The sequence below is a fragment of the Equus quagga genome, chromosome 15 (assembly GCF_021613505.1).
Source record: "Equus quagga isolate Etosha38 chromosome 15, UCLA_HA_Equagga_1.0, whole genome shotgun sequence".
NCBI classification, from domain to species: domain Eukaryota; kingdom Metazoa; phylum Chordata; class Mammalia; order Perissodactyla; family Equidae; genus Equus; species Equus quagga.
This window is the reverse complement of record NC_060281.1, coordinates 59983342-60006462: the sequence shown is the minus strand read 5'-3', so window position 1 is coordinate 60006462 and position 23121 is coordinate 59983342. Positions and strand designations below refer to the sequence as shown.

Here is a 23121-nt window from a genome sequence, read left to right as displayed (position 1 = left end):
CATGGCCCCGCCCCCCGGACAGCCCCGCCCGCGCTCGGGACGGACAGCGAAGGCGCGCTCGGCCTCTCGGCGCTCGCCTGCTCGGGTCTGGCCGGGCCGGCGGCTGTGGCGGCGCGGCGAGAGGGGTCCGGCGCGGTCGGCCGGGCCGGCGGGCGGCATGGAGGGGCCGCGGGCCGGCGCGGCCGGGGACGTGTCCCTGCACAACTTCAGCGCGCGGCTGTGGGAGCAGTTAGTGCACTTCCACGTCATGCGGCTGACGGACTCGCTCTTCCTGTGGGTGGGGGCCACGCCGCAGCTGCGCAACCTCGCCGTGGCCATGTGCACCCGCTACGTGAGTGCGGGCCGGGCGGGGCGCGGGGCTGGGGACGCGGGCGGCCGCGGCCGGGCCGGTCACCCAGAGGTCTGGGCGTGGCGTGGCGTGGCGTGGCGTGGTTGCCGGACGGCGCTCAGGCGCGCGCCGGGTAAGCTTCAGGCCCCCAGGTGCGCGCGCGGCCCGGGTCAGTCCTGGGCGCGTGGGCCCGGGGCTTTCCGGAACGCTCCCTCTGATGTCCTGGGGAGCCGGGGAGGCGGTCTGGGCCTGCGCCGGCGGCGGGGAGCACGTGGGCCCCGGCGGGTCCCTCCTCTCCCCACCCCTCTGCTGGCTCCGGGTTCCATCTCTGTAGTTGGCTGTCCAGGGGCTTCATCTGGGACCTCTGCTCTCTGGTCACACTCGCGCCCTGGGGGATGGCGCCTACCGCTCAGCTTTCATGCCGTCTGTATATTGACCGCACCAACATTTATTTATGTTTCCAGTGCAGACCTCTTTCCTGAACTTCAGACTTTTGTATCTCCACTTGGAAGTCTAGTAGACATCTCACGCTAGACGTATTCAAGACCAAACTCTGGAGCTCTCCTGGCGAACCTGTGCCTCCAACAGCCAGGCCACCCCTGTCATGGCAACTCCGTCCAAACCTTGGAGTCATCCTTGATTCCTCTGTGCCTCCCACCCTCCACGTGCCGAATGTCAGTCATAACCTACAGGGAATCCAGCCAGCTCTCAGCTCGGGCAGATCTGCCACCCTGGGCCGGGCGCGCAGCATCTCGGCTCCTCCTTGGCTGATGCCCCCTTTGCTCCTGTATTGGTTTCTTAGAGCTGCCGTAACAAGGTGCCTCACACCCAGAGGCCTCCAACAGTAGAGGTTTATTCTTGCACGGTTGTCGAGGCCAGAAGTCTGAAATCAAGGGGTTGGCAGGGCTGGTTCCTTCTGAGAGCTCTGAGGGCGAAATCATCCCAGGCCTCTCTCTCAGCTCCTGGTGTTGCTGGCAGTCCTTGGTGTCCCTTGGCTTGCAGCTGCATCTCTCCAGTCTCTGCTTCCAGTGTCACATGGCCTTCTCTGTGTCTCTTCTTTTCTTGTCAGTCGTATTAGGTTAAGGGTCCACCCTATTAAGGTCCTCCCTTAAGTTATGTCCTGCACCTCTTCCCCCTAGCTGGCTGTGCACCTGCCCCTGGAGGGCACACAATGTGGTCAGTAAGTGGGACTGGCTCCTTTTCTGTTCCTGCCCCAATCTCGGTGGACAGTGACTTTCCAGTTGAGAAAATACACCCTACTAGGAGCTATGTGCAGGGCAGCACTGCAGTGTGACACTGTCATTCCTCAGCTCCACACCTTTCAAGAGAGGATCTCAGAGTGTAACCAGAGACTTCACCTTGACCTGGAGGCCCTGTCACCTGGTGGCTCCCCTGCTTCTGCCCTCCTCCCCGCCTACTCATTGGCCTCTTGGCTGTGGCCTCTTGGCTGCTCTAGCTCGCAGCTGCTCCCTCTGCAGCTTATTGTCAGTGTCCATGGTGCTGGTGAGGTCTGTCTGTGTTAGGAGTTTTTGTGTCCCTAGCATCTGACAAGCTGCTCCTTAAATCCTTGTTGAAGGCATGAATGAAGACTTCAGGGAACCCTGTTTGCTAGGGAGAAGGAGCGGTAACCCGCAGCTAGTCGGGCAGTAAGGATTGTAATCTTGGGTATGGGGGCCCAGAGGTGGTGGGAAGTCAGAGGAGCGAGCCACAGGCAGGGCCTGGGCAAGGCTTCAGGAAGAAGGCTCTGATGCGATTTTGGATATCCTCACACAGTGCCCTCCTCTCCCTTTCTCCTCTTGCTGTTCTTTTCCTGCTGTGTTTTTTTTCCTTTCTTTTTTGGTGAGTACCAGCAGGTGGGCCGTTGGGCAGGTGGCTGTCTCAGGTCTTTCATTGGAGGAGAGGAGGAGGCCTGGAGGGCAGGGCTGTGTGTCTGGAGGTCAGGGTGCTCTGGAGCCACCTTACCTTCTTGCTTTCCTAGATCTAAGGCTGTAGTCATCGACAGTGGGTAGGGCCGTGGGCCATAGGGGGCCCAGGACTGCTCACTGGTTAAGACGAGGCATTGCTATCTTGAATCAGCTTCAAGGCTTCTCCTGTGGGCTGCTTTGTTGGCCTGACCACTTGGTAGTCATAGCTCCTAGTAGGGTGTATTTTCTCAACTGGAAAGTCACTGTCCACCGAGATTGGGGCAGGAACAGAAAAGGAGCCAGTCCCACTTACTGACCACATTGTGTGCCCTCCAGGGGCAGGTGCACAGCCAGCTAGGGGGAAGAGGTGCAGGACATAACTTAAGGGAGGAAACCTAAGATTCCTGCAGGACAGGGCTCAGCAAACTATTGCCTGTGGGCTGGTCTGCCGTCTACTTTTATAATAAAGTTTTATTGGAACACAACTATGCCCGTCCATTCAGTAGCATCTGGCACAGCTTTTGCACTTCGATGGCAGAGTTGAGGAGTTGGAGTTGGACCTTGTGGTCCATAAAAACTAAATTATTTATTATTGGCCCTTCTTGGAAAAAGTTTGCCAGCCCATGCGTGGAGGATGGTACCAAAGGGTCTGTGAGGTCTGCCCCCTCCTACCGTCCCCAAAACCCCACATGTAAGACAAGACTGCACAGCTGTGCTGCTCTCCCAGCTGGCCTGTCTCACAGCGAGCAGGTCTGTGTTTGGTGCCAAGAGAGGCTGCAGGACTAGGATGATGCTTGTCCCACCAGCATGAGGAAGCTGGCCTGGGACGAGGGAAGATGGGGTGTGGGACCCTGTGTGCTCAGAGAATCTAGGACGCGTTTGGCCCACTTGGGGGAGTGGAAGGTGGTGCTCCAGCCACGGCAGAACTGTCTAGGCAGGTGTCTGCCTGGGAGACTAGCTGGCATGATGTGATTTTGGAAATAATGAAGTATTAAGAAGGGTAGCAATATGGGGTTTTAAATTTTGTTTTTGGTGGAAAAAGGCCACTCTGTTAAGGTAGATTTTCTGTTTTCAGGTGGTTTAACTGTAAGTACTGTTAACATACAGCTAAATGTTAATCATGAAATCTATAAACAGCAAGCTCGTTCAGATCATATTTTTGTATCTTTTTCAACAAAAAGGCATGCAGTAAATGCTTTCATTCTTGTCCTGTTTTTTTTTTTTTTTTGGTGAGAAAGACTGGCCCTGAGCTAACATCTGTTGCCAATCTTCCTCTTTTTGCTTGAGGAAGATTGTCACTGAGCTAATATCTGTGCCAATCTTCCTCTATTTTGTGCATGATATGCTGCCACAGCGTGGATTGATAAGCGGTGTGTAGATCTGCACCCAGGATCTGAACCTGCAAACCCCGGGCCGCCAAAGCAGAGCATGCGAACCCAACCACTACGCCACCGGGCCAGCCCCTTATCCTGTGCTTTTTGATCATCTTTTATAGACCAAATGAATCTGTTTTATAGACAGAACAATTTTGTCTCATATTGGAGTGACTTTGAACCCTTGGCAGACAAGGAGCAGTCTCTGATCTGTGCTCTGCTCACAGTGTTTGACACACAGTAGGTGTGCGTTCAGTTCACCTGTCTCTACCTGGACGGTGTGGGGTCGGGAGGGCACCAAACCCCAGAGCCTCTGACTGCACAAACTTGTCCCTATAAAAACCTTGTCACTTCCTAAGACTCCTGGACCTCTGTACTGAAGCTGTTTCTTTCAGAAGTCTTCCGTTTTGCCACCTTATAAGCTAGTGGTGTTTTTCTTTGAAGGTAGGCCTTTTTAATGGTAAGAGGAATTGCTTCCAAAGGAGTTGGAAGTAAGATTACTTCTAGATTTCAGGAGGGCCACATTTATTTGTCTCTAGTTTTATTGCTGCTTATCTGCAATGAGGATTGGCTGAGCATGTTCAGAAGTTTTTATTTTCGTCATTGGGTGCTGAGGTTGGTGGCTGTCTGCAGAGTCACAGGGCCCTTGTTAACCTTGAAGAGCCCAGACACCTTCAGGGGCTGGCGAGGTGTGTTCTCTACAGGCCCCGATGAGGAGATTAGGCATCCTGCCCTCTCGGCTGGTGGCCATTCAGGGGTGAGCGGGACCCGAGGCACCTGGCGCCCAGACTCTGATCGGCTCTCTTCTTGCTATGCCCCTAATGTTCTTGTTTGCTTCCGTCTTGCTCCTAATGTTGCCCTTCAGCATGCTTTGGAGTTTCCAACACGAAAACAAGCTCTTTATGTGAAATAGGCCCTGGAACTGATTAACAGTACTGTGATGCCAGATTCAGGTGACTTCTCATCTGTCCCAGCTCTGTGACCTCATATGCATTAGAAGGTCAACCTACCTGGCTATTGACACAGATGCCAGACCTTCCTTCTCTTGGCAGATGTGTCTGACCTCCCAGAACCTGCCACAGCCACCCTCGTGAAGCAGCAGAAGGCACAGGAGCTTGGCTGCTGGAGAAGCAGCACCGTGTTCTTTGTTTTCCTTTTAGGACTCCATTCCCGTGTCCACTTCCCTCCTCGGAGACACTTCTGACACGACCTCCACTGGCCTTGCCCAGCGCTTAGGTACGTACCCAGAGCTGGCGCTGCACGAGCAGCCAGATGGGGACCTCACTGTTTAATGGAATCATGAGGCAAGCCACTTCAGAGGTACAGAATCTTTATACTGAGAGGTAAACCAACTCCTTACTGCAGGCTAAGCACAGACCTTTGTATATTGGGTCTTCTTTAAGGAGGGCACGTCCATGCCCAGTGTCTCAGGGCCAAGGGCCAGTGTGCTCCCAAGGGACTCCCATGTCATGCTTGGCTGCCGTCCAAGCCTGGGAGTGAGAGGTGATTTTGCTCCCTCCTGTAAGCACATCATCTCAGGGGAGGAGAGTATGAATGGTGCCGCAGCGACTCCAGGTGGCCTCCTGGGCCTCCCAGGGACTCGGTGGAGCCTGTGGAGCAGGGTACCAGCCCCGAGGAGGAGGAACTGCCCTTCTCTCTCCGTGTGGTGGTGTTCAGAGATCAGAAGAGAGACCGGCCTGGCCTGAGCGTCGCGTAGAGTGGGTGTTCAGCAAAGAACGGGAGGTCGAAGGCTCCGCCCCCTCCGCGCACACAGACTCCTGTGAAGACCCAGGCAGTTCAGGTGAGGGCAGCGTGTTCTGCCTCCGCCAGCGTGCGCCACCGCCAGGGCGTCACGGGCGCCGAAGACCGCGGACAGGAGGGCAGCCCCCGTCCCCTCCTCAGTCTTCGTGTTCACCAGGGAGCCCAGTCAGCGCAGTTGTCAAGCCAGGGAAGGAGCCCCTGTGGCCTGGCGCTGGGGGTGCGCAGCGGATGCGGCCCTGCCCCTGATTCTGGGGAGATTATGTTTTAATCGTGTGACAGTTACCAGCCTGATCGCTGCCCAGTGGGAACTGCTGTGTCAGCCCCTCCGGGTGCATGCAGGTACGGTGCAGCTGCGTGTGGAGGCGCAGCAGGGCGCCGGGGCGGGCGAGCCAGCTCCCCGTGGGCACACCACACCGCGTTCTCTGCGTGGACAGGGCGCAGGCCGCGAGGGCAGCCGCGGCGTTTTAGGAACGTCCACGGTACTGTTTCTTTAGCCTGAAGTTAGAAACCTGACTAGTATCAGCCAGGTTATTTTGGTAATTTTTTGTTAGGAAATAATTTTAAATTTATAGAAAAGCTGCCAAAAACATGCACAGAATTCCTACTTAGCCGTCACCCAGATCCCCAATTGTCATCGCTCCCTCTCTGTTGTGTCATTATTTTCTCTGAGCCACGTGAAAGTAAGCTGAAGACACGACGCGCTTTGCTTCTGCTGTTTCATTCTGCGTTTGCCACTGTTCAAGGGAGTGACACGCCCATGTGCAACAGGCTCCTTCTGTGACATGCCTGGTCCCATGAAGACAGGGGGTGTTCCTGCTTAGAGAGCCAGAAAACTGGGTGGACCGCCACAGCGTGGACGACAGATTCTGGTAGAGAAGGCTGATGGGAACCTGTTTGGCGTGCTACAAATCACTTGTTTACGCCAATGAAGTAAGATGAGCTCAGGAGTGTCGTTGGCATGGAGGCCTAGTAGCATGTTGTATGGAAAAAACTAGGCTTTTTTTTTTTTTTTTTGAGGAAGATCAGCCCTGAGCTAACATCTGCCAATCCTCCTCTTTTTGCTGAGGAAGACTGGCCCTGCGCTAACATCTGTGCCCATCTTCCTCTACTTTCTATGTGGGACGCCTACCACAGCATGGCACGCAGTGCCATGTTTGTACCCGGGATCTGAACCGGTGAACCCCGGGCCGCCGAGAAGTGGAACGTGAGAACTTAACCGCTGCGCTCTTGGGTCGGCCCCTTTGTTTTGTTGTTTTGTTTTTTAGTTTTGTTCAAATGTTGGGGCTTTTTAAAATTAACATCTCTCACGTGGTTTACATCAATTTACAATAATCTACACACATTGAAATAGAACATAGACAGAAAATATATCCTTACCAACTTATTAAAGTCAAATATTAATGAAAGGCCCCATCCTGTGTGTATCAGCAAAAACTGGCAGCCCTCAACCACTGCCCAGCAAGGACAGGAACACAGATGAGGCTCGAGGAGTCAGTGGTGTGACATGGCTGCCAGCACCACAAAGGCTGAGCGAGCGTGTGCCGAGGTCCCGCAGAGCTGTCCAGGCGGCCCTGGGCCGTGCGGCTGTCTCAGGTGTGGGTGGGCCTGGACCCTGCAGTGGAAAGTGCGCTATTCGAGGGGAAATGAGATGAGAGAGGTGTCCTGAAACAGCAGCTCACATGGAAGATGAAAGGAAGCTGGGAAAGAAGTGACCTAGAGGGCTCAGAATCACCATGGAAGCGTTGGGGGGCTTCGGTGGAGTGGGGACCCCCAGCTCCGTGTGGCTCTGGAGGGCAAAGCTGGGTCAGCTGGGCGCACGATGCAGGCAGACACAGCTTTGCTCCCTGTTAAGACCCTGTCTTATCAAGGAGAGCAGTTGGAATCGGAGTGGGCCCCCTGGGGACAGGGAAGTCCCTGCCACTGAACAAGGGCAGACTGAGCTAGTGTGACTTGACAGGCCCCAGCCTCACCTCTCCTCACCTCACCCCCTTTTCGCCTTTGCCGATGGGACTGGCGTGGTCATGTCCTTGTGGGAGGGTGGGGTGGGTGCCTCTGTGGGGAGGAGGAGTTTGCACCCTGGCTGTGTGTGAGGTGAGGCCCGGGGAGGCCTCAGCACTGGGAATCACACCGTGCAACTGGTTGAGGCTTCCTGCCTCCTGGTCTTAGATGACTGTCCTGCCTTCAGCGTCTGGGCTTGTAACTGTGCTTGATTTCTGTCGTTGGAGCAGGACACCTCGACTCTTACTGGTTCTGTAGAAAGAGGTTAGAACATATATTCAAGATCAAATTGAAAGTTACACGTGTGTGTGTGTGTATCTATTTGTAAATGCGCAGAAATGTAGAATTGTCTCAGGGAGGGGAGTGGAATCCGTAGAGAGGGTGGCGCTGAAGGAGAACTTTAATATTTTATTTTAAATACTTTAACATTATCTGTGTTTTTAGGAAGTAAAAAAAGCCAAACCAGCTTTCTCTGTAAGCAGTGATTCTCAAACCTCAGTGTTCAGATCCCCAAGGGCTTGTGAACAGAGACTGCCGGCCCCAACCCACCCCAGCCTGTCTGATTCAGTGGATGTGGGGTGCGGCCTGAGAAACTGCATCTCCAACAAGTTGGCAGGTGATGCTGCTCATGAGGGGACCACACCCTGAGAACCATTGTTCTGGAGATGAGCAGAGGGTCCAAGAGAGTTCAGTCTGCATTTGCAGGAGCCGCCTGTGAAGTCGTAGAAATCAGAACTTTCCTCTCCCCCCAACACCCCATTCGCTTTCTGCAAGCATTTCTCAGCTGTAAGGTAGCCATGAGGAGGGACCTCCGGGCACGTCAGTCATGGCTGTGTCGATGTGTTTTCTCTTTTAGCCAGGAAGACCAACAAACAAGTGTTTGTCAGCTATAACCTTCAAAACACAGACAGCAACTTCGCATTACTTGTAGAAAATAGGATCAAGGAGGAAATGGAGGCTTTCCCGGAGAAGTTCTAGCTGAGGCGGAACCAAGGATTTGTAACTTATGTATAGTACACATTTAAATAAATGGATTGAATTCTACTGTTTGTCTGTCAGCAGGTTAATGTGTTTCCATTTTGTTTTTACAGGGTTAATCTTATTAACTTTCCTTCTGCCCCTCACCAGAAGGTGGGTCTTTTCAAAGGCTGTAACTGATCACCCTGGGCAAGGAGACAAGCAGAACGGGCAGGAAGGTTTCCTCATGCGAGTGCTCAAAAATAGAGAAAAGGGGTAAAATGTGATTTTGATGGGATGGAAGGCGGCCCGTCTAATAACCCCAGAAAGACTCGCATTAGTCATGACCCCAGTTAGAGTTCAGGTGGTGGGTCTGTGTAAAGTGGGCTCCGGCTGCCTCCCGTCCTCCCTTCCAGCTGTGCACGCCTCTTCCCCCACCGCACTGTCTCTTGGCCTGTCCCAGCCCACTCCGCCCTGCTCACCAGGTTTATGGTCTTGGTGAAGTCGCACTTCTCTGGGCCATTTCCTCACCTATAGGATGGGACTGATCTCCACCTTGCTGGGTTTTTGTTAGGACTGCACATACAGAAATGCTTTGCAGACTCCAAGTGCCATGGCAGTCAAGATGTCAATTATGGTTTCATAGATCTATGTCATTTTTGTGGATCCACGAGCTTCGGCTCCTCCTGGCTTTTCCTGTTACCTGTCTTTCCTCCTCCTCTTTTCTCCCAAGTCCCTGCTCTGGTCATCTTTAATCCTTAGCCCTTGTCCGCCTGCCACCTGAAGTGGATTTGTCTTTCTAGTACCACGTGCTACATGTTTTCCTTCACATCCCTTTCCGAAAGCCAGTATTTCATGGGTCAGGTTTCCTAACTTCACATTCGAATCCCTGAGGGGGCTTTCCCAGATCACCATGCCTGACCCTTCCCAGAGACTCAGGCGGCCTGGGGCCCAGGCTTTGCGGGTTGAAAGCTCCGCAGGTGCTTCTCAGCACAGGCAAAGTTGAGGACCCCTGGCAAAGGACTTCCTAATCTGGTCCATCTGGACCCCTTTTGTTACTAGAGGTGGATAGTCGGGCCCTGTAACACATTTCATGCAGTGGCAGAAGCCTTGCATTGGGCCAGTGGTAGGCAGCCAGTGGGGAGGGGGTGGCACTTTGGCCAGGATGTAAAGGCCCTTCGGAGGAGTAGATCTGGGGTTCAGGATGCTTCCCTCCTTTGCAGACTTCCTGTGCTAACTTCCAAGGCCCCGGCCAGCGTAGCCAGAGCGTGGAAGCACCGTGAGTACCTCTCTAGGAAGAGTAAGTAACAAAATCAGGGCTAAGGAGAGAAGAGTTTGGTATAAATACTTTATTAAAGAAATATTGTTTTCTTGTTAAAAAATACTACATTGAAGAAGAGAGTTTTGGAGTATTAGTCTTTCCTCACAGAATCACAGTGTAAGATAAGCATTTCTTGACCTCTCTAGGAACCTTCAGGCCACGGGTTAGCAGGACATCAACACACGGGAGGAAAGAACTCTCCAGTTTACTGAGGGCCCGGGCCTCAGGTGGTGTAGGAGCCGCACGACACACAGTGATGTTTAATCTCATCCCCGCCTCTGCCTGCCTTTGAGACTAGGGCCTGCAGCGGAGTGAGAGGCCACCCACCGTCCCTCAGGGCGAGCCTGGGGGCTGGCTCTGCAGAGGCACTGACGGAGGGACGCAGGGACGCAGCCAGGTCTGAGACAACAGTTTTATTCCTGGTAGTGAGTGGTCGTGAAATGTCTTTCATTGGATACCATCAGATGAGGTAGGGAAGACATTCCAGAGGAAATTTGTTAATGGGCAATGTTTTTATTTCTGTACATTTACATACAAATTTTCCCCAAAGGAACCACAGATGTGACATCATGCAGACATTGAGCTTTGAACGACAGTTCAGAACTCGGTTAGGCTTGTGCTATGCAGGAGCACCTCCAGAGGAATCCCGGGCGGCAGGTACAGGAACACGGTTCTTACAGAGAAACCTCCGTGCTGGGGCTGCGGGAAGGACAGAGGGAGGGGAGAGTTCCCCACTAGACAAGACACTGCACTGCTTTTCCAAAACACGAGATACATGAAGTGAGGTGTCCATCCCTCAGAGCGGTGGGGTGCGGCCTGCCCCGCACGCACACGCCCGGCCACACGGTCCCTGCACGGGCACTCGCCATCCCGTGTGTGACTCTGGAAAGCTGGCCTGAGTGCAGTATTTCTGCACAGGGCTTGTTTTGCTTGCTCGCTGTTCTGTCGCCAAACCAACTTAACAGCCCCTCTCCTCTAGCTGCAAGGGATTATGCTCTTTTAGAAAACATTTAAACCTTTTTCCTATTTGTCTTGGGTGCTAATATTTACGGTATTTGATAAGTTATGATGGACTTCTGGAAAAGAACAAAATGAAGAAAGACCCAGCCCGTCCCAGGTGTTTATGTCTGTGGGTAACTTTTACTGAAGGGCCCCCAGCTCCCTGATCCTTAGGGTTGGGAGTGGGTGGAGGAGAGCGGCCGGAGCACGTACCTTGGATGTTCCCTGGCCAGGGGTGCGGGTGCTGCAGAGGGTGGACTGGAGGTGGCAGCGGCCTGAGAGAGAAGCATCTCCCTCCAGCCGTGAGGGGAATGGACTGAGGAGTCCACACCAGGCGATGGCCTGGGGCACTGGCCGCACAGCCCCGCCCACAGGGAAGCCCTTCTGCTATGGCGACACTTCACGAAGGCGCTCCTGCAGAGCCTCAGACACCCCCACGCTGAACAGGCAACAGGACAGGAGCTCAGCCAAATCCTGAGGCTGCCAGGAGAGGAGAGCTGTGGGGCCTCTGCTGAGATGTCACTGCCGACCATCGGCTAGCCAGCCTCATGCACATCCACCAGACTTTGGTCCTGAGAGCTCAGTCCTCATAGCCAGCTTCTCTTCTAGTCAACACGAGTTAGTCCTGAGGCTGACGTGACAGGGCCGGCTGCTGGTCGACTAGTGTTTCTGTTGTCAGTTACGATGGCGATCAGGGACCTGGGGACAGGAGTTAAAAGTGCTGGGCTTTGCCTCCACATTCCTGGAGATTCCTGGCTGCACTCGACAGCTTCAATATGTTTCTTAAAGAGAGTGAGAAGGACTCACAAGTCCTTCTGTGGGACAGGAGAGGGACTGTGAGGTGTCTCAGTGCTGGGGTGACGGATGCAGACATGTACCTGGCTGGAGGCGGCCCAGGGACCTCGCTGGCTCCTTCCTACCTTCCCCAACTGCCCAATGGCCTGGCTGCTGCACATGTTGGTCCTGGACCCAATGGCCTTGCTGCCAGGTGGCTCTGTAGCAAGTACTCTAAAAAAGGCAAAAGGTATTTCACAAGTTTGGTAAGCGAAGGCTGCGCAGAAGTAAAGAAAGACCTTCTTAAATTAAGGTGAATGCGGACTAACATTGAAACGTGGAACAAAAATGCCGTAAGAGACGAGGGAAGGGGAGGATGAGCTGGGGAGAGACAGCCCAGATGGCCCACCTTCCCGGCAGCCGGTCCTCAGAGGAGGCTGGAGACCCCAGGTGCGGCCAATGAGACAGGGACAGTGGTTACACAGACACGGCGCTCATGGGCCTGCAGGTTTGCTCGCCTCTCCACGACGTTTCATCAAGTGAGTGGCTCCTACTGAGGTCTGCCCACTTACGAGGAGGGCGGTGGGTGTAGACGGTAAGAAAAGACCAGGTGGAAAGCTGGAAGGGGAGGAAGGGACGCTGAGTCAACCTCTGTTCTGGCCCTTTGAGTGCTAGCAGCCATCAGTTGGAAGTCACCTAACTGCTTCACACAGACCTGAGACCATGACCTCCCTGGAAGAACACGGCCCGTGGCAAACACACGCATCACAGAGTTGGGAAGTGGACAATTCTAGAAAGGACCCAGGCTGTCCAAAAAATCGGGTGCCTGTGTAGCTATGAGGCGGCACCCACCTGTGCCGATGAAGCCTGTTTTTAGCGGCCCTGGGTGTCCTTGAGGAGGCCTTCCAAGTGTCCTCTGAAACACCCACAGCCAGGGGGAGACAGCTGGACCTGAAAAAGGCAGGAGGAAGCCTCCTTGTCTGGGATGGAACGAGCAACACAGTGAGACCCCTTGGATCTCGGGGCTGGGGGTGGAAGCGGACTTTGGTGAGTTATTGCTTTCAATTGGTCTTGATGCTTTAAGAGGCTGGAGGTCAGCTGGACTCACCTGTGAGACCCCACTTCTGGCCCTGAGCCCCGCTTCGGTGCTGAGGAGGTGACAGGAAGCAGGCGAAGGCAGGGTGGGGCGTCTCCCACAGGCTCGCAGTCTCACGTGAGGTCAGGGAGAGCCGACAGTCATCCAAACTGCTGATTTCTACGTGGCGTGTGCTCGAGACGCGGGCGACAGGCTGCATCTGGGGGAGCGCCTCCCTCCAGTGGGCTTGCCTTCATCGTCTATTTCACCTAGTCTGCTGTTGGTTTTAGTTCAGAAAGTAGCCGTGTTTTCAAGTAGTGCTGGCAAAAAAGCTGACTGAAAGGGACCTTTGCTGCTGGAGCCAAATCTGGGAAGGAGTATTAATAACGGTGACACGTCTCAGACCTCAACATACTTGCTCACTGCACTCAGCCGGGCAGACAAACCTGTGTCAGGAAACTGTGGCAGAAGTACCAGTAATGATTTAAGATTTCTGGTGAAATGCTTAAGCTTTTCCCCAAAGAGCTTCTAGCATCAAGTACAAAAGGATGATCTGGAAGGAAAGACTAAGCTGGTTTTAATGATATTTGTAAGCCGCTTTCCCCCAACACATGGAACAGAAGCTCTTACCTTACAAACAGAAAAACCTTTAAAAACCACACATAGGCTCTCTAGCAAAAACCTACTCATTTACATTTCACTCTGTCCAAAATGCAGTCATGGAAACGCTCCCCGACGGATCGTGGGGTCTCTCCTTGAACACCGGCAGGCAGCCGTGGGGCGGCCCGGGCGGCAGAGGTGACATCTGCTCCTCCGGGGTGGACGAGAGCGGCGCCCGAGCCCCAGCGAGGAGACTGGCTGCACTGGTTCTTAAGCCTCGGCCTCCGGCCACCGTGCCCCTCTCCCGAAGGAGGTGGTTCTATTGCAGGATGAGGGAATAAAGTGCTTCTCATAAAAATGACCAAAATAAATACAAACATTTAATGGCAGAAAAGAAAGTCTTTGAAGGGTTATTTCCAAAGCGTTTGCTTCCTCAAACACACGCTCCTCAGAGTTTCGGAAAGACAGAATCCCCCACACCAGCTCAAAGTCTCGTGATGCCGTGGCGTCAGCAGCAGAGGTGGGCGTCCCTGCCCCAGCCACGGCTTGGGTCCCTGGTCTGTAAACCTGTGCCCAAGCAGCCCCAACCCTGGGAACCCCGCGCCCCGTCAGGGAGGCTGCGCCCACAGCTACATGGCCTTCATGCCGTTGGCCGTGGCATTCTCGGGCAGCCCGTCGCCTGCGGCGGCCGCATCGTGGAGGCCGGAGTAGTCCTTGAGCTCCGCGTTGGTGAGCAGCAGGGGCTGCTCCCCCTTCTTGTGCGGCAGGAGCGGCTGCCGCGTGTAGTGCTCCCCGTTGGAGATGTTCTCGGGCAGGCTCTGGTCCCTGCTCTCGGGCAGCAGGAGGATGCAGATGATGCAGATGAGCGTGCAGCAGGCAAAGATGATGTGGTGCAGGAAGTAGCCCTTCTGGTTGTGCAGCTCGATGATGGGCGCCGTCAGCATGCCGAAGCCCGCGCTGGCCAGCACCAGCCCCAGCCCGCCGCACCTGCAGGAGGGGCACGACCACACAGGGTTAGTGTCCACGGGCAGACCCCACCGTCGGGCGCAGAGGGTGCGGTGGCTCCCAGAGTGGGGACACGGCTTGACCGGGAGCATAGGGCAAGTTCATGGCAGACTGGGAAGCCAGGTTTCAGTGGTGGGGGCGGCTGCCCTTGCCACCATCCCGGTGTATCCCACCTGTCGAGATCCCAAACCACCTTCACCTTGGCCGTATCTGTGTACCACCTCTAGTCCAGTTAATATTTTTCCTCATCAACTCAAACTTTTACTTCATTTTGAAAGGCAACTTTATAATGCCACTGCAAATGGAAAACTAGTATCACTTGCCATAGATAACTTACAATGAAAAACAAAGTATTACTAAATTATGCCATTTTCCCAAGGCTTGCTCTTCATTTAGAAAAGGGGTAGTCGGGGGAGGGTTACCAGGGGTTAAAGAAATAATTAAAGACATATCAGCACTAACAGACTGCGTTTTTGCCACAACTGGAGAGAGTGGAAGATGCTTTAAAAAGCAATAATTTCTGTGTATTGATGTTACTTATTGTTGGGTTTGTGTAGTTCCTAGGATCATTCGGCATACCATGGCAGAGACTGCCCCGTCTCTGGGAAATGCTGTGCTGGAGTCCGCACTGATGGAGAGGAATTCACTGCAGCACTGAGCTCAGAAAGGACTGGACGCAAGCCAGGGGCATGAGCCGTTTATCCCCGCTGCTGCCATGAGGGAACCCGCCACAGATTCCAGAGGCGTTAGTAGATACGCAACATTTAAAAAATCCGTTACGGCTCTAACGTCTGTACTTTGACGTAAAAGTGTATTGTTGGGGATAAGGTGTTCTGTGGCCACTGAGAGAGCAGTGCAGTGCTGGGCTGCAGTAAAGAGGACCCTGTGTTCAGGTGACAGGAGGTAATGGTCCCACTGTGCCCTGCATTGCACAGGCCAGACAGGGCTCAGCTGGCTGGTGTCAGCTCTGGGGCCACAACGAGGGGCCGGGCCGAGGCGGTCTTGTCTCTAGGAAGGAGCGTCAAGCGGTTTGCTCGCCCCAGAGAGCAGACCAGGCCAGCGGGCAGTGGGCACAGAGATGTGGACTGCAGCTGGCTTAAGGAAGAACTTTCAGATGGCGCTGCTCAAGAGTTCTGCACCCGCTTTTAGTGAAGTGACCTGTGTCCCACCAGGGGGACGTGCTCAGGCAGAGAGAGGCTGAGGGGAGGTTCAGCTCCAGGACACGGGGAGGTGGGCTCCCGGCTCTGCAGGAGCTTGTGTATCTCTGGGCTGGCACTGTAGGTGGCTCTAACTCACAAAAGCCTGTCCCACAAGGGCACAGGATACAGGGTCGACATACATAAGTCAACTGTATGTCTACATACCAGCAACAAACAAGCCAAAAATAAGATTAAGAAAATTCCACCCACAATAACATCACAAGAATAAAATACTTAGAAATAAATAACAAAAGAAATGCAAGACTTGCATGCTGAAGACGACAAAACACGGCTGAGAGAAAATTAAGAAGATAAAAATAAATGGAGAGACAGTCCATGTTCATGGACTGGAAGATTCAATATTGTTAAGATGGCAGTTCTTCCTGAACTGAATAGATTCAACACAATCCCTATCAAATTCCCAGATGAGGACCTTTTTTTTTCCTGTAGAAAATGATAAGCTGATCCCAAGATTTATATGGAAATGCAAAGGACCCAGATTAGCCAAAACAATTTTGAAGCATAACAAAATTTGAAGACTCACCCTCCCAACTTAAAACTTCCTATAAAGCTACGGTAATTAAGACAGTGTGGGATTAGTGGATCAATGGAACAGAACTGAGAGCTCGGAAGGAAACCTTTACATTCATGGTCAACTGATTGTTGACAAAGGCAGATTCAGTGGGGGAAGGGCAGTCTTTTCAGCAAGTGCTGCTGGATATGCAGATGCAAAAGAATGAAGCTGGACCTTCACAGCAAATACAAAACTGAACAAAAAACGGATCACAGACCAAAATGTAAAAGCTAAAAATATATAATTTCTAGAAGAAAATATAAGGGAAAATCTTTGTGACCTTAGGTTAGGTTATGACATCAAAAGCAGGATCCATAAGAGAAAAAATGATCGACCAGACGTCATCAAAATTAAAAGCTTCTGGGGCCGGCCAGGTGGCGCAGCGGTTAAGTGCACATGTTCCGCTTTGGTGGCCCTGGGTTCGCCGGTTCAGATCCTGGGTGCGGACATGGCACCACTTGTCAAGCCACGCTGTGGTAGGTGTCCCACATATAAAGTAGAGAAAGATGCGCACAGATGTTAGTTCAGGGCCTGTCTTCCTCAGCAAAATGAGGGGGATTGGCAGCAGATGTTAGCTCAGGGCTAATCTTCCTCAAAAAAAAAAAAAACCAACAACAAAAAAGATAAGAGTGCATCCTCCCATCCGCCCTGTTGGTGATACTGGTGTTAGGAGTCCGTTTTCTGACTTCCGGGGCATGTTGACCTGCTAGCTTGCAACTGAACACCTCTTTGAAACTTTGATGAATATGTATCCTGGGCATGTTTAATGTATGTTCTTTGTTCTCAAGGATATAAGACTGTACTGAAACCATGCTTCTCCGTAATGCCTTCTTTCTTTCTGGAAAAGGCCTTCCCAGGTCATAATCCTCAGTTCAGCTCAAGTCAAACTCCCCTTATGTCTCTTACCTATAGACTGGTTATTGGTTAGTCTGCTCTGCTGGTCCTGAGGGTGGAGCCCTCCCGAATGAGGCCAGTGCCCTTGTAAAGGACTCTGAGAGAGCCCTCCTGCCCCTTCACCATGCGAGGACATAGCGAGAAGACAGCCGTCTAAGAACCAGGAAGGAGGCTCTGATCAGACATGACATCTCCTGACAGCTCGAGCTTGGACTTCCCTACCTCCAGAAATTCGAGAAATGGTGTTTCTAAGCCACCCAGTTCATGGTGTTCTGTTCTAGTGGCCCAAAGGGACGACGACTCCTGCCATTTACTGAATGAGCTTGGAGGCCGATGTTGCTGCAGCTGACGGCAGCCTGTGGAGACCTGAAGCAGGGAGCCCAGCTAGGCCACGCCCACTCCTGCCCGCGGACACTTTTGAGACGAGAAGCATGTGTTGTTTCAGGCCACTAAGTTTTGGAGGTAATCTGTTACACAGCAGAGATAACTGATACACTCAGTGAGTGATGGCATTCCCTAGCCTTCGCCCTGGGAGGACACGGCCACCTCTCACTCGGGCTGTGGTGTCATCAGTGCTGCGTGTTGGAAAGCCTTCTGCCAAGGCAGAGACTGAGAGTGCTGTGGGAGCAGTCATGCCATTGTGCTACGTCACACAGCCATGTGCTAAACAGAGCCATCAAGGGCACACAGGTGAGGAACAGCAATATTTTGGGAGTGTCTCCCAGATACTAATCCCTTTCCAAGGCAGAGGGTCCCAGATCACCTTTTAAAGACTCTTACTGTGCACCTTTCTGATAGTATTTGTCCACATGCCTACCATCTTAGTAGTCGACGAGCCCTTCAAGGGCAAGGATTATTTTCTAGAACATCAGATGGCACACACTGTTTATGCTTAATAAATATTGGATGCTTGTGGATTACGCTGGCTTCCTAGGTAGGAAGGTCAGCTCACCCAAATGAATGGGGCGGGTTAAATATAGATGACCATGATAAAGAGCAATGTGATTGAATCCATCTGTAAGATGAGTAATAGGAACACCTAAAATAGCCATTTAGTCTTTTTTGATATTTCCGGCCACTTCAGTAAGCCACAGGATGTTGCCAGGGACATGTTGGATGCTAGGGATAAGGGACGTGTTTCACTGGGGCCTTTGATACCAGTAAGACATCATTTTCTCTGACACCTCCCGGGTTGCCGCCTGACCATCCTGTCTCCAAGTGTGGACAGCACTGACAAACAGCGAGACAGACTTCCCTTGCTCAGTGCACGTGACGTCCACATGTGGGTTAATACACAGGGAGGTGGAATGCACAGACCCACCGGGAAGGATGTGCGTGGACCCACTGTTAAAGGAGCTGTGCTCAGACGCAAGTCTCCCTTCATAGCCCAACTGAACCACATCATGTGGACATATGACGTTGGGAAGTCTCGTCAAATGGAGTGAAGTGTATTTGATTTACAGCAGGGTTAGATGGCTCATGTTTTTTTTAAAGGTTGGCCCCAAGCTAACATCTGTGGCCAATCTTCCTTTTATTATTATTATTATTTTTCTTCTCTACCAAGCCCCCCAGTATATAGTTGTGTATTGTAGTTGTGATCCTTCTGGTTGTGCCATGTGGGACGCTGCCTCAGCATGGCCTGACGAGCAGTGCCACGTCCGTGCCCCGGATCCGAACCAGCGAAACCCCTGGCTGCCGAAGTGGAGTGCACGAACTTAACTACTGAGCCACAGGGCCGGGCCCCAGATGGCTCATTTTTAAAAAGTACCTACATATATATAAATGTATGTATATAATATGCAATATATGTACACATGCATATGTAATATGTAATAAACCTTTATATATTTTTTCCCACGAAAGCAATGTTGTGTTTGGTTTTCTTTCAAGGATAACTTGAAATTATTCAGTAAGATTAAGAATAACTTTGGTGGGATTTGGTATACTGTTTTTGGCTTTTTTTTTTTTTTAAATCTCTGTTTAGAGAATGGGATCATTACACGCTTGGTTTTAAGGTACTTTATTTTCTTTGCCCTAAATGCTGACTTGTGCATTTTCCGCTTTTCTCTAGGTTATCACTAGGGGGTAGCATATCCCCATGTTTAAATATCCAGAGCAGGCAGATGCCTCAGTTTAGAGATAAAAGGGAACCAGGGGGCAAGTTTTGCCTCCTTGTGCTTTAGGAGCACAAAAGTTTTAATATCCAATGCATATATTTATTTTACTAGTAATAATATCTAAATTGTTTTAAGGATAGAAAGACTGAAACACAGGCAGACATTATTAGAAGTAGCAAGCTTGAATTAAGAATTCCAGAATTGGGGCCGGCTGCGTGGCCGAGTGGTTAAGTTCGCGCGCTCCGCTGTGGCGGCCCAGGGTTCGGATCCTGGGCGAGGACATGGCACCGCTCGTCAGGCCACACTGAGGCAGCGTCCCACATCCCACAACTAGAAGGACATGCAACTAAGATATACAACGGTGTACACGGGGCGTTTGGGGAGATAAAGCAGAAAAAAAAAAAAGATTGGCAACAGTTGTTAGCCCAGGTGCCAATCTTTGAAAAAAAAAAAAAAAAGAATTCCAGAATCTTCAGATCATTCTTTTAAACGTGTACATACCAGCATCTTACATTTAAACGCAAGAAACAAACCTTCCATTTTTCACTTCCTCTTTCATATTGCTTAATTTTTGTCTTTACTAACACTTCTGTGAAGTCAAGGATCAATAAATATTTGTGACAATTTTTACAGAAGTAAATATAACTGCCAAAAACATTCAGGTAGGAATAATTAATATATCAATTGTCATTTACTGCGGTCAGACCCTTGACGTACACTCTCCCTCCATCGTCACCACCACGTAACCAGGCAGTCACGGCAAAGAGATGAAGATGAAGACGGGCTAGCGGACGCGCCCAAGGCCACACAGGGATATGGCCTCTGGGATCACACACAGCTCCCTCTGGCTCTTTCCTCCCTGCTAAAGACCTGGATCTCGGGCTCTAGGCCACATCCTCTGCCCTTGGGTTGTCCCTCATCCTGCTGTTTGACTTTTAGCTTGTGCCTCATCGACTTGGTTTTTGGTCACTCACTGAGCATTTGTTATAAATGTTTTATATATATATATTTTTAAGACACAAATTTTAAAAGAAGCTAAACAGACTCCATATGCCACATTACACACAAGGCATCTTTGACCTTGGTGCCTGTTCTTGAGGTGATTTTAGAGCGGAGGACATTAGGGCCAGGGTTCTAGTCTTGAGGTGGGAACAGGTAGGAGTTAGTCAGAAGGAAGGTCTCAGAGAAGGCAAGTTCCAAGAAAGAAGTTTCTAGAAGAAAGGGGTGGGACTGCCTGATGGGGAGAAGACCAGGAAATACCTGGAGGGAGCAGGATGAGCTCAGACAGAGAATAGGGGACTAACAGCCAAGACCCAGGGCTCTGAGGACACCTGCGAGAACTGTGGGAAAATGCAGCAGGCTTGTTATGACCAGAGCCTGCCCTTTCTGACGCCGACCGCTTCGTGAGGAAGAAAGGCAGAGAAGCCCTCAGGGCTCCCAGTTGCAGCTTCCTGATGGACACTGGGTAGAAAAAAATGATCCTCCTCAAGAAAGCCACCAATTGCTTCTAGATCAACCAGGACTCCCGGCCAGTTCTGCATAGCCAAAGGGGAGAGGGTCCTTCCCAATCTGCCTGCAAAGGGTCCCAACTGCTGAAGCCTTAGAAGCGAATCTAAGAAGAACCTGTTGCATCCGCTGAGGAGGCATCTGGCCTGGGCCTCAGTGGGAAGGAAGCCCTTCTCTGCAATGTAAAGTCTGGACGGAATCTCACGGAACAGTATTAATTCATTAGTACCTAGGGAGTCACTGTCATTCTTAGACAATGTCCAAGACACTCATTCTGCAAGTCTTTGTGCAAAAAAGTTCTTACCTTTCTATTTGCTTCTAGTTAGTTCATCCTGGCATCTTAACTTTTGCTACTGTTCTTGTTCAGAGGCGTGTTTTTAATATAGTATCGTAGAAAAAGGCTAGTTTTGTATTAAGAAAAATGAAGTTCACAGACCTCAAGCCACCCATCCTGCTTATCTTGGATTAGTGTGTGTGAAGTGGGGGTTGGGAAGTCCGTTTCCGGGCTCTGTGGGAACTTCCCTGAGTGTCGATGCAGGAAGAGAGGCCTTCTGAAGGAAAGGGTGAGAAGGTGTCCCTCGGGGAGAGCGGCTCCTCAGGAACCCCAGAAACTCTTCCATCCTGGCCAGGAGACCCCTCTGGACTCAACATCCTTTCATCCTCGGCAAGTACAGAAACATCACCAAGGGCCAAATCTTTTTCTATTTTGTCATCTGGGCAAGCGGAATCTGAGAGTTTAATTGCTGAATTTCTATTCCCAAATGTTCTTGCCAGGTTTGCATCAAACAGGAAGAGAATACTGTGTTTCCTCCAGCCTAGCTTGTTAAGCACAATCTAACAAGGATTAATGAGGTCCACCCACTACCAGGTTACGGGTGGCCACCCCCAGAGAAACATACTTTAACACACAACACCTGCGGAGGCCGGAAGCTCTACCTGACTTCTGCTCTCTGCTCAATTGAAAGAATCCTCTTTGCTGTGTTCTTTTGTAAAGGAAGGAAGTTTAACCAGGTGAAGACAAGACACAAGAAGGAGTTGCTCTCTGCCTACAGCATTTTGCAACTTCTAGCATGAAATAAGTTTCAGCCTCCTCTCTTCACTTGGGCTTCCACAGAGGGCTGGAAGAGGATGAATTACTTGCCATTTAATTGTTTTTTTCTTAAATATGCAATTCCTTGGCATTTTATTCCACAGGTACCTAGTAGTCTTCAGGTTTGGCATGTATTGTAAAAATCCAGGAGAATGAATCACAATGAGGTCATGTGAAAATTCCACTGTCAGCATGACTACTGGAAATGCGGGAAGGAAGAAAGTCCATAAACCTACCTGCCTCCTCCTAGGTCCTTCCAGCACCCGAGGGGCAAAAATAACGAGTCTGCACAAATCCTACGGTGAACTGCACTGACCTCCACTTGTTTTCCCATGTGGGCGAGTTAGGGTGGAAGGTGTGGGCATGCTGGCGTCTGGGTTTTATCTCACAGCTGAATAACTGCCCATACTCATACTTTATAATTCAAAACAGCAAGTGTGTTAGAAATGCTAATGATGTTCCCATACAAAGATCAGTGTGATATAAATCAAGATGAGCTCCTCCATAAGTTACGAAAAGTAATCACCAGGAAAACAAAATGACTCTGCAGGTAAGGATGCCCTCTTATGCTGTCATGTCAAGAACATCAAGTGGGGTGTGCATCCCTGCACCACTACCCAGGGGTAGCACCAGAGAGGATCATGCCTCTTCACAAACTCAGACAGATGCGGCTGAGCTCACGTGAACCCCGCCTCCCAGGAAAGCGAGACTCGATCGCAGACTCCGGGGTCACAGATCGCCGGTCTCTGCTGTCCTGCTCATTGCTCTGGCACTTAGTGGGTTCTCCATAAATAGTTGTTAAATAAATCAACGATATCATTTGCTGGGCTTTCTCCCCATGAGGGCTTCCCTTGGACTAGAGACATCAACTTCTCAGGCCAGTAAAAAAATAAGGCCCTTTCTGCTTCACTGGTTATTCTGGAATCGATTTTTATTGAGGTCTCTTCTTAGAAGAGTTGACAGCTTGGATTTTAGTTGAAGTGTGGGACCAAGTTAAGTGATCTACTGATTTCTCCCCTTTTCCCATCACTGCCACTTTTCCCAGACCCTACAACGTCCCCTGTCTGTGCCCTGGCTGTGGCCTGGACGGGGCTCAGGGCCAGGTTCTCTCACCTGACTCTCGGCTGCCTGTGCGTCAGGGCTAAGGTCCCCATCCGAAGCAACCTGGCCATCTCGCCTGCCGCACCCTCATCTGGGTGCCAGGGCGGGACAGAGTGGGTGCTGTTACTTCACAGGAGCCTTGCTAACAGGATGCCCTTCCCGAGTCCTGCTAAGGGCCGAGCTGCGGGGCCCCCCTACGTACCTTATTACTGTGGGGGTGATCTCCGCGCAGAAGAACACGCTGAGGCTTCCCACGGCATGGGAGGCGAACATGCCCACGATGGAGAACGCGATGGAGAACTTGTCCTTGACACTGTCACTCATACCTGAAGGAGAACCAGAGGGGACGGTGAGGGGTGCAGGAGGAAGAGAAAAGGAAGCCTAAGGCCGGGGCGGGAGAGCAGAGGGAGAGGGGAGGAGGGAGGCCGGGACCCCACGAAGGGCCTGTCCTCTTCCCCACTCCCCACTTGGAGGTGCAGACCAGGGTGCTCAGTTCCCTCAGAGGCGGGGGAGTGCCTCCAGGTGGAGGAGGTCAGAGCCCTCTT

The 23121-nt window shown here is 51.7% G+C and overlaps 2 protein-coding genes across 15 annotated transcripts in view; one reads left to right on the top strand and one right to left on the bottom strand.

Annotated features, from left to right (window-relative positions):
• Positions 1-64: 64 nt before the first annotated feature.
• Positions 65-8408, top strand: PSMG4 (proteasome assembly chaperone 4). Its single transcript, XM_046640646.1, has 3 exons — positions 65-331; positions 4766-4841; positions 8221-8408. Exons 1-3 carry the CDS (start codon positions 158-160, stop codon positions 8340-8342), a joined length of 372 nt encoding a protein of 123 aa, XP_046496602.1. The 5' UTR covers positions 65-157; the 3' UTR covers positions 8343-8408.
• A 1726-nt stretch (positions 8409-10134) lies between these two features.
• The window catches only part of SLC22A23 (solute carrier family 22 member 23), a 157090-nt gene continuing 144103 nt past the window's right edge, over positions 10135-23121 (bottom strand). For 2 of the 14 annotated variants that reach the window (XM_046640644.1, XM_046640645.1), the window contains 2 exons: positions 22779-22902; positions 10135-14077 (listed from right to left, as the gene is read on the bottom strand). In XM_046640644.1, coding sequence (XP_046496600.1) covers positions 13720-14077; positions 22779-22902 — 482 coding nt within the window. In that variant the 3' untranslated portion in view covers positions 10135-13719. The remainder of the gene's footprint in view (positions 14078-22778; positions 22903-23121) is intronic. The other 12 variants (XR_006885381.1, XR_006885385.1, XR_006885380.1 and 9 more) reach the window with 12 other exon arrangements.

Bases quoted from the DNA above. Each gene is read 5' to 3' on its own strand.
- PSMG4 (XM_046640646.1), top strand. From the start codon at position 158: ATGGAGGGGCCGCGGGCCGGCGCGGCCGGGGACGTGTCCCTGCACAAC. The intron at 332-4,765 runs GTGAGTGCGGGC...TTTTCCTTTTAG, and splicing joins TGGCCATGTGCACCCGCTAC to GACTCCATTCCCGTGTCCAC. The intron at 4,842-8,220 runs GTACGTACCCAG...TTTCTCTTTTAG, and splicing joins TGGCCTTGCCCAGCGCTTAG to CCAGGAAGACCAACAAACAA.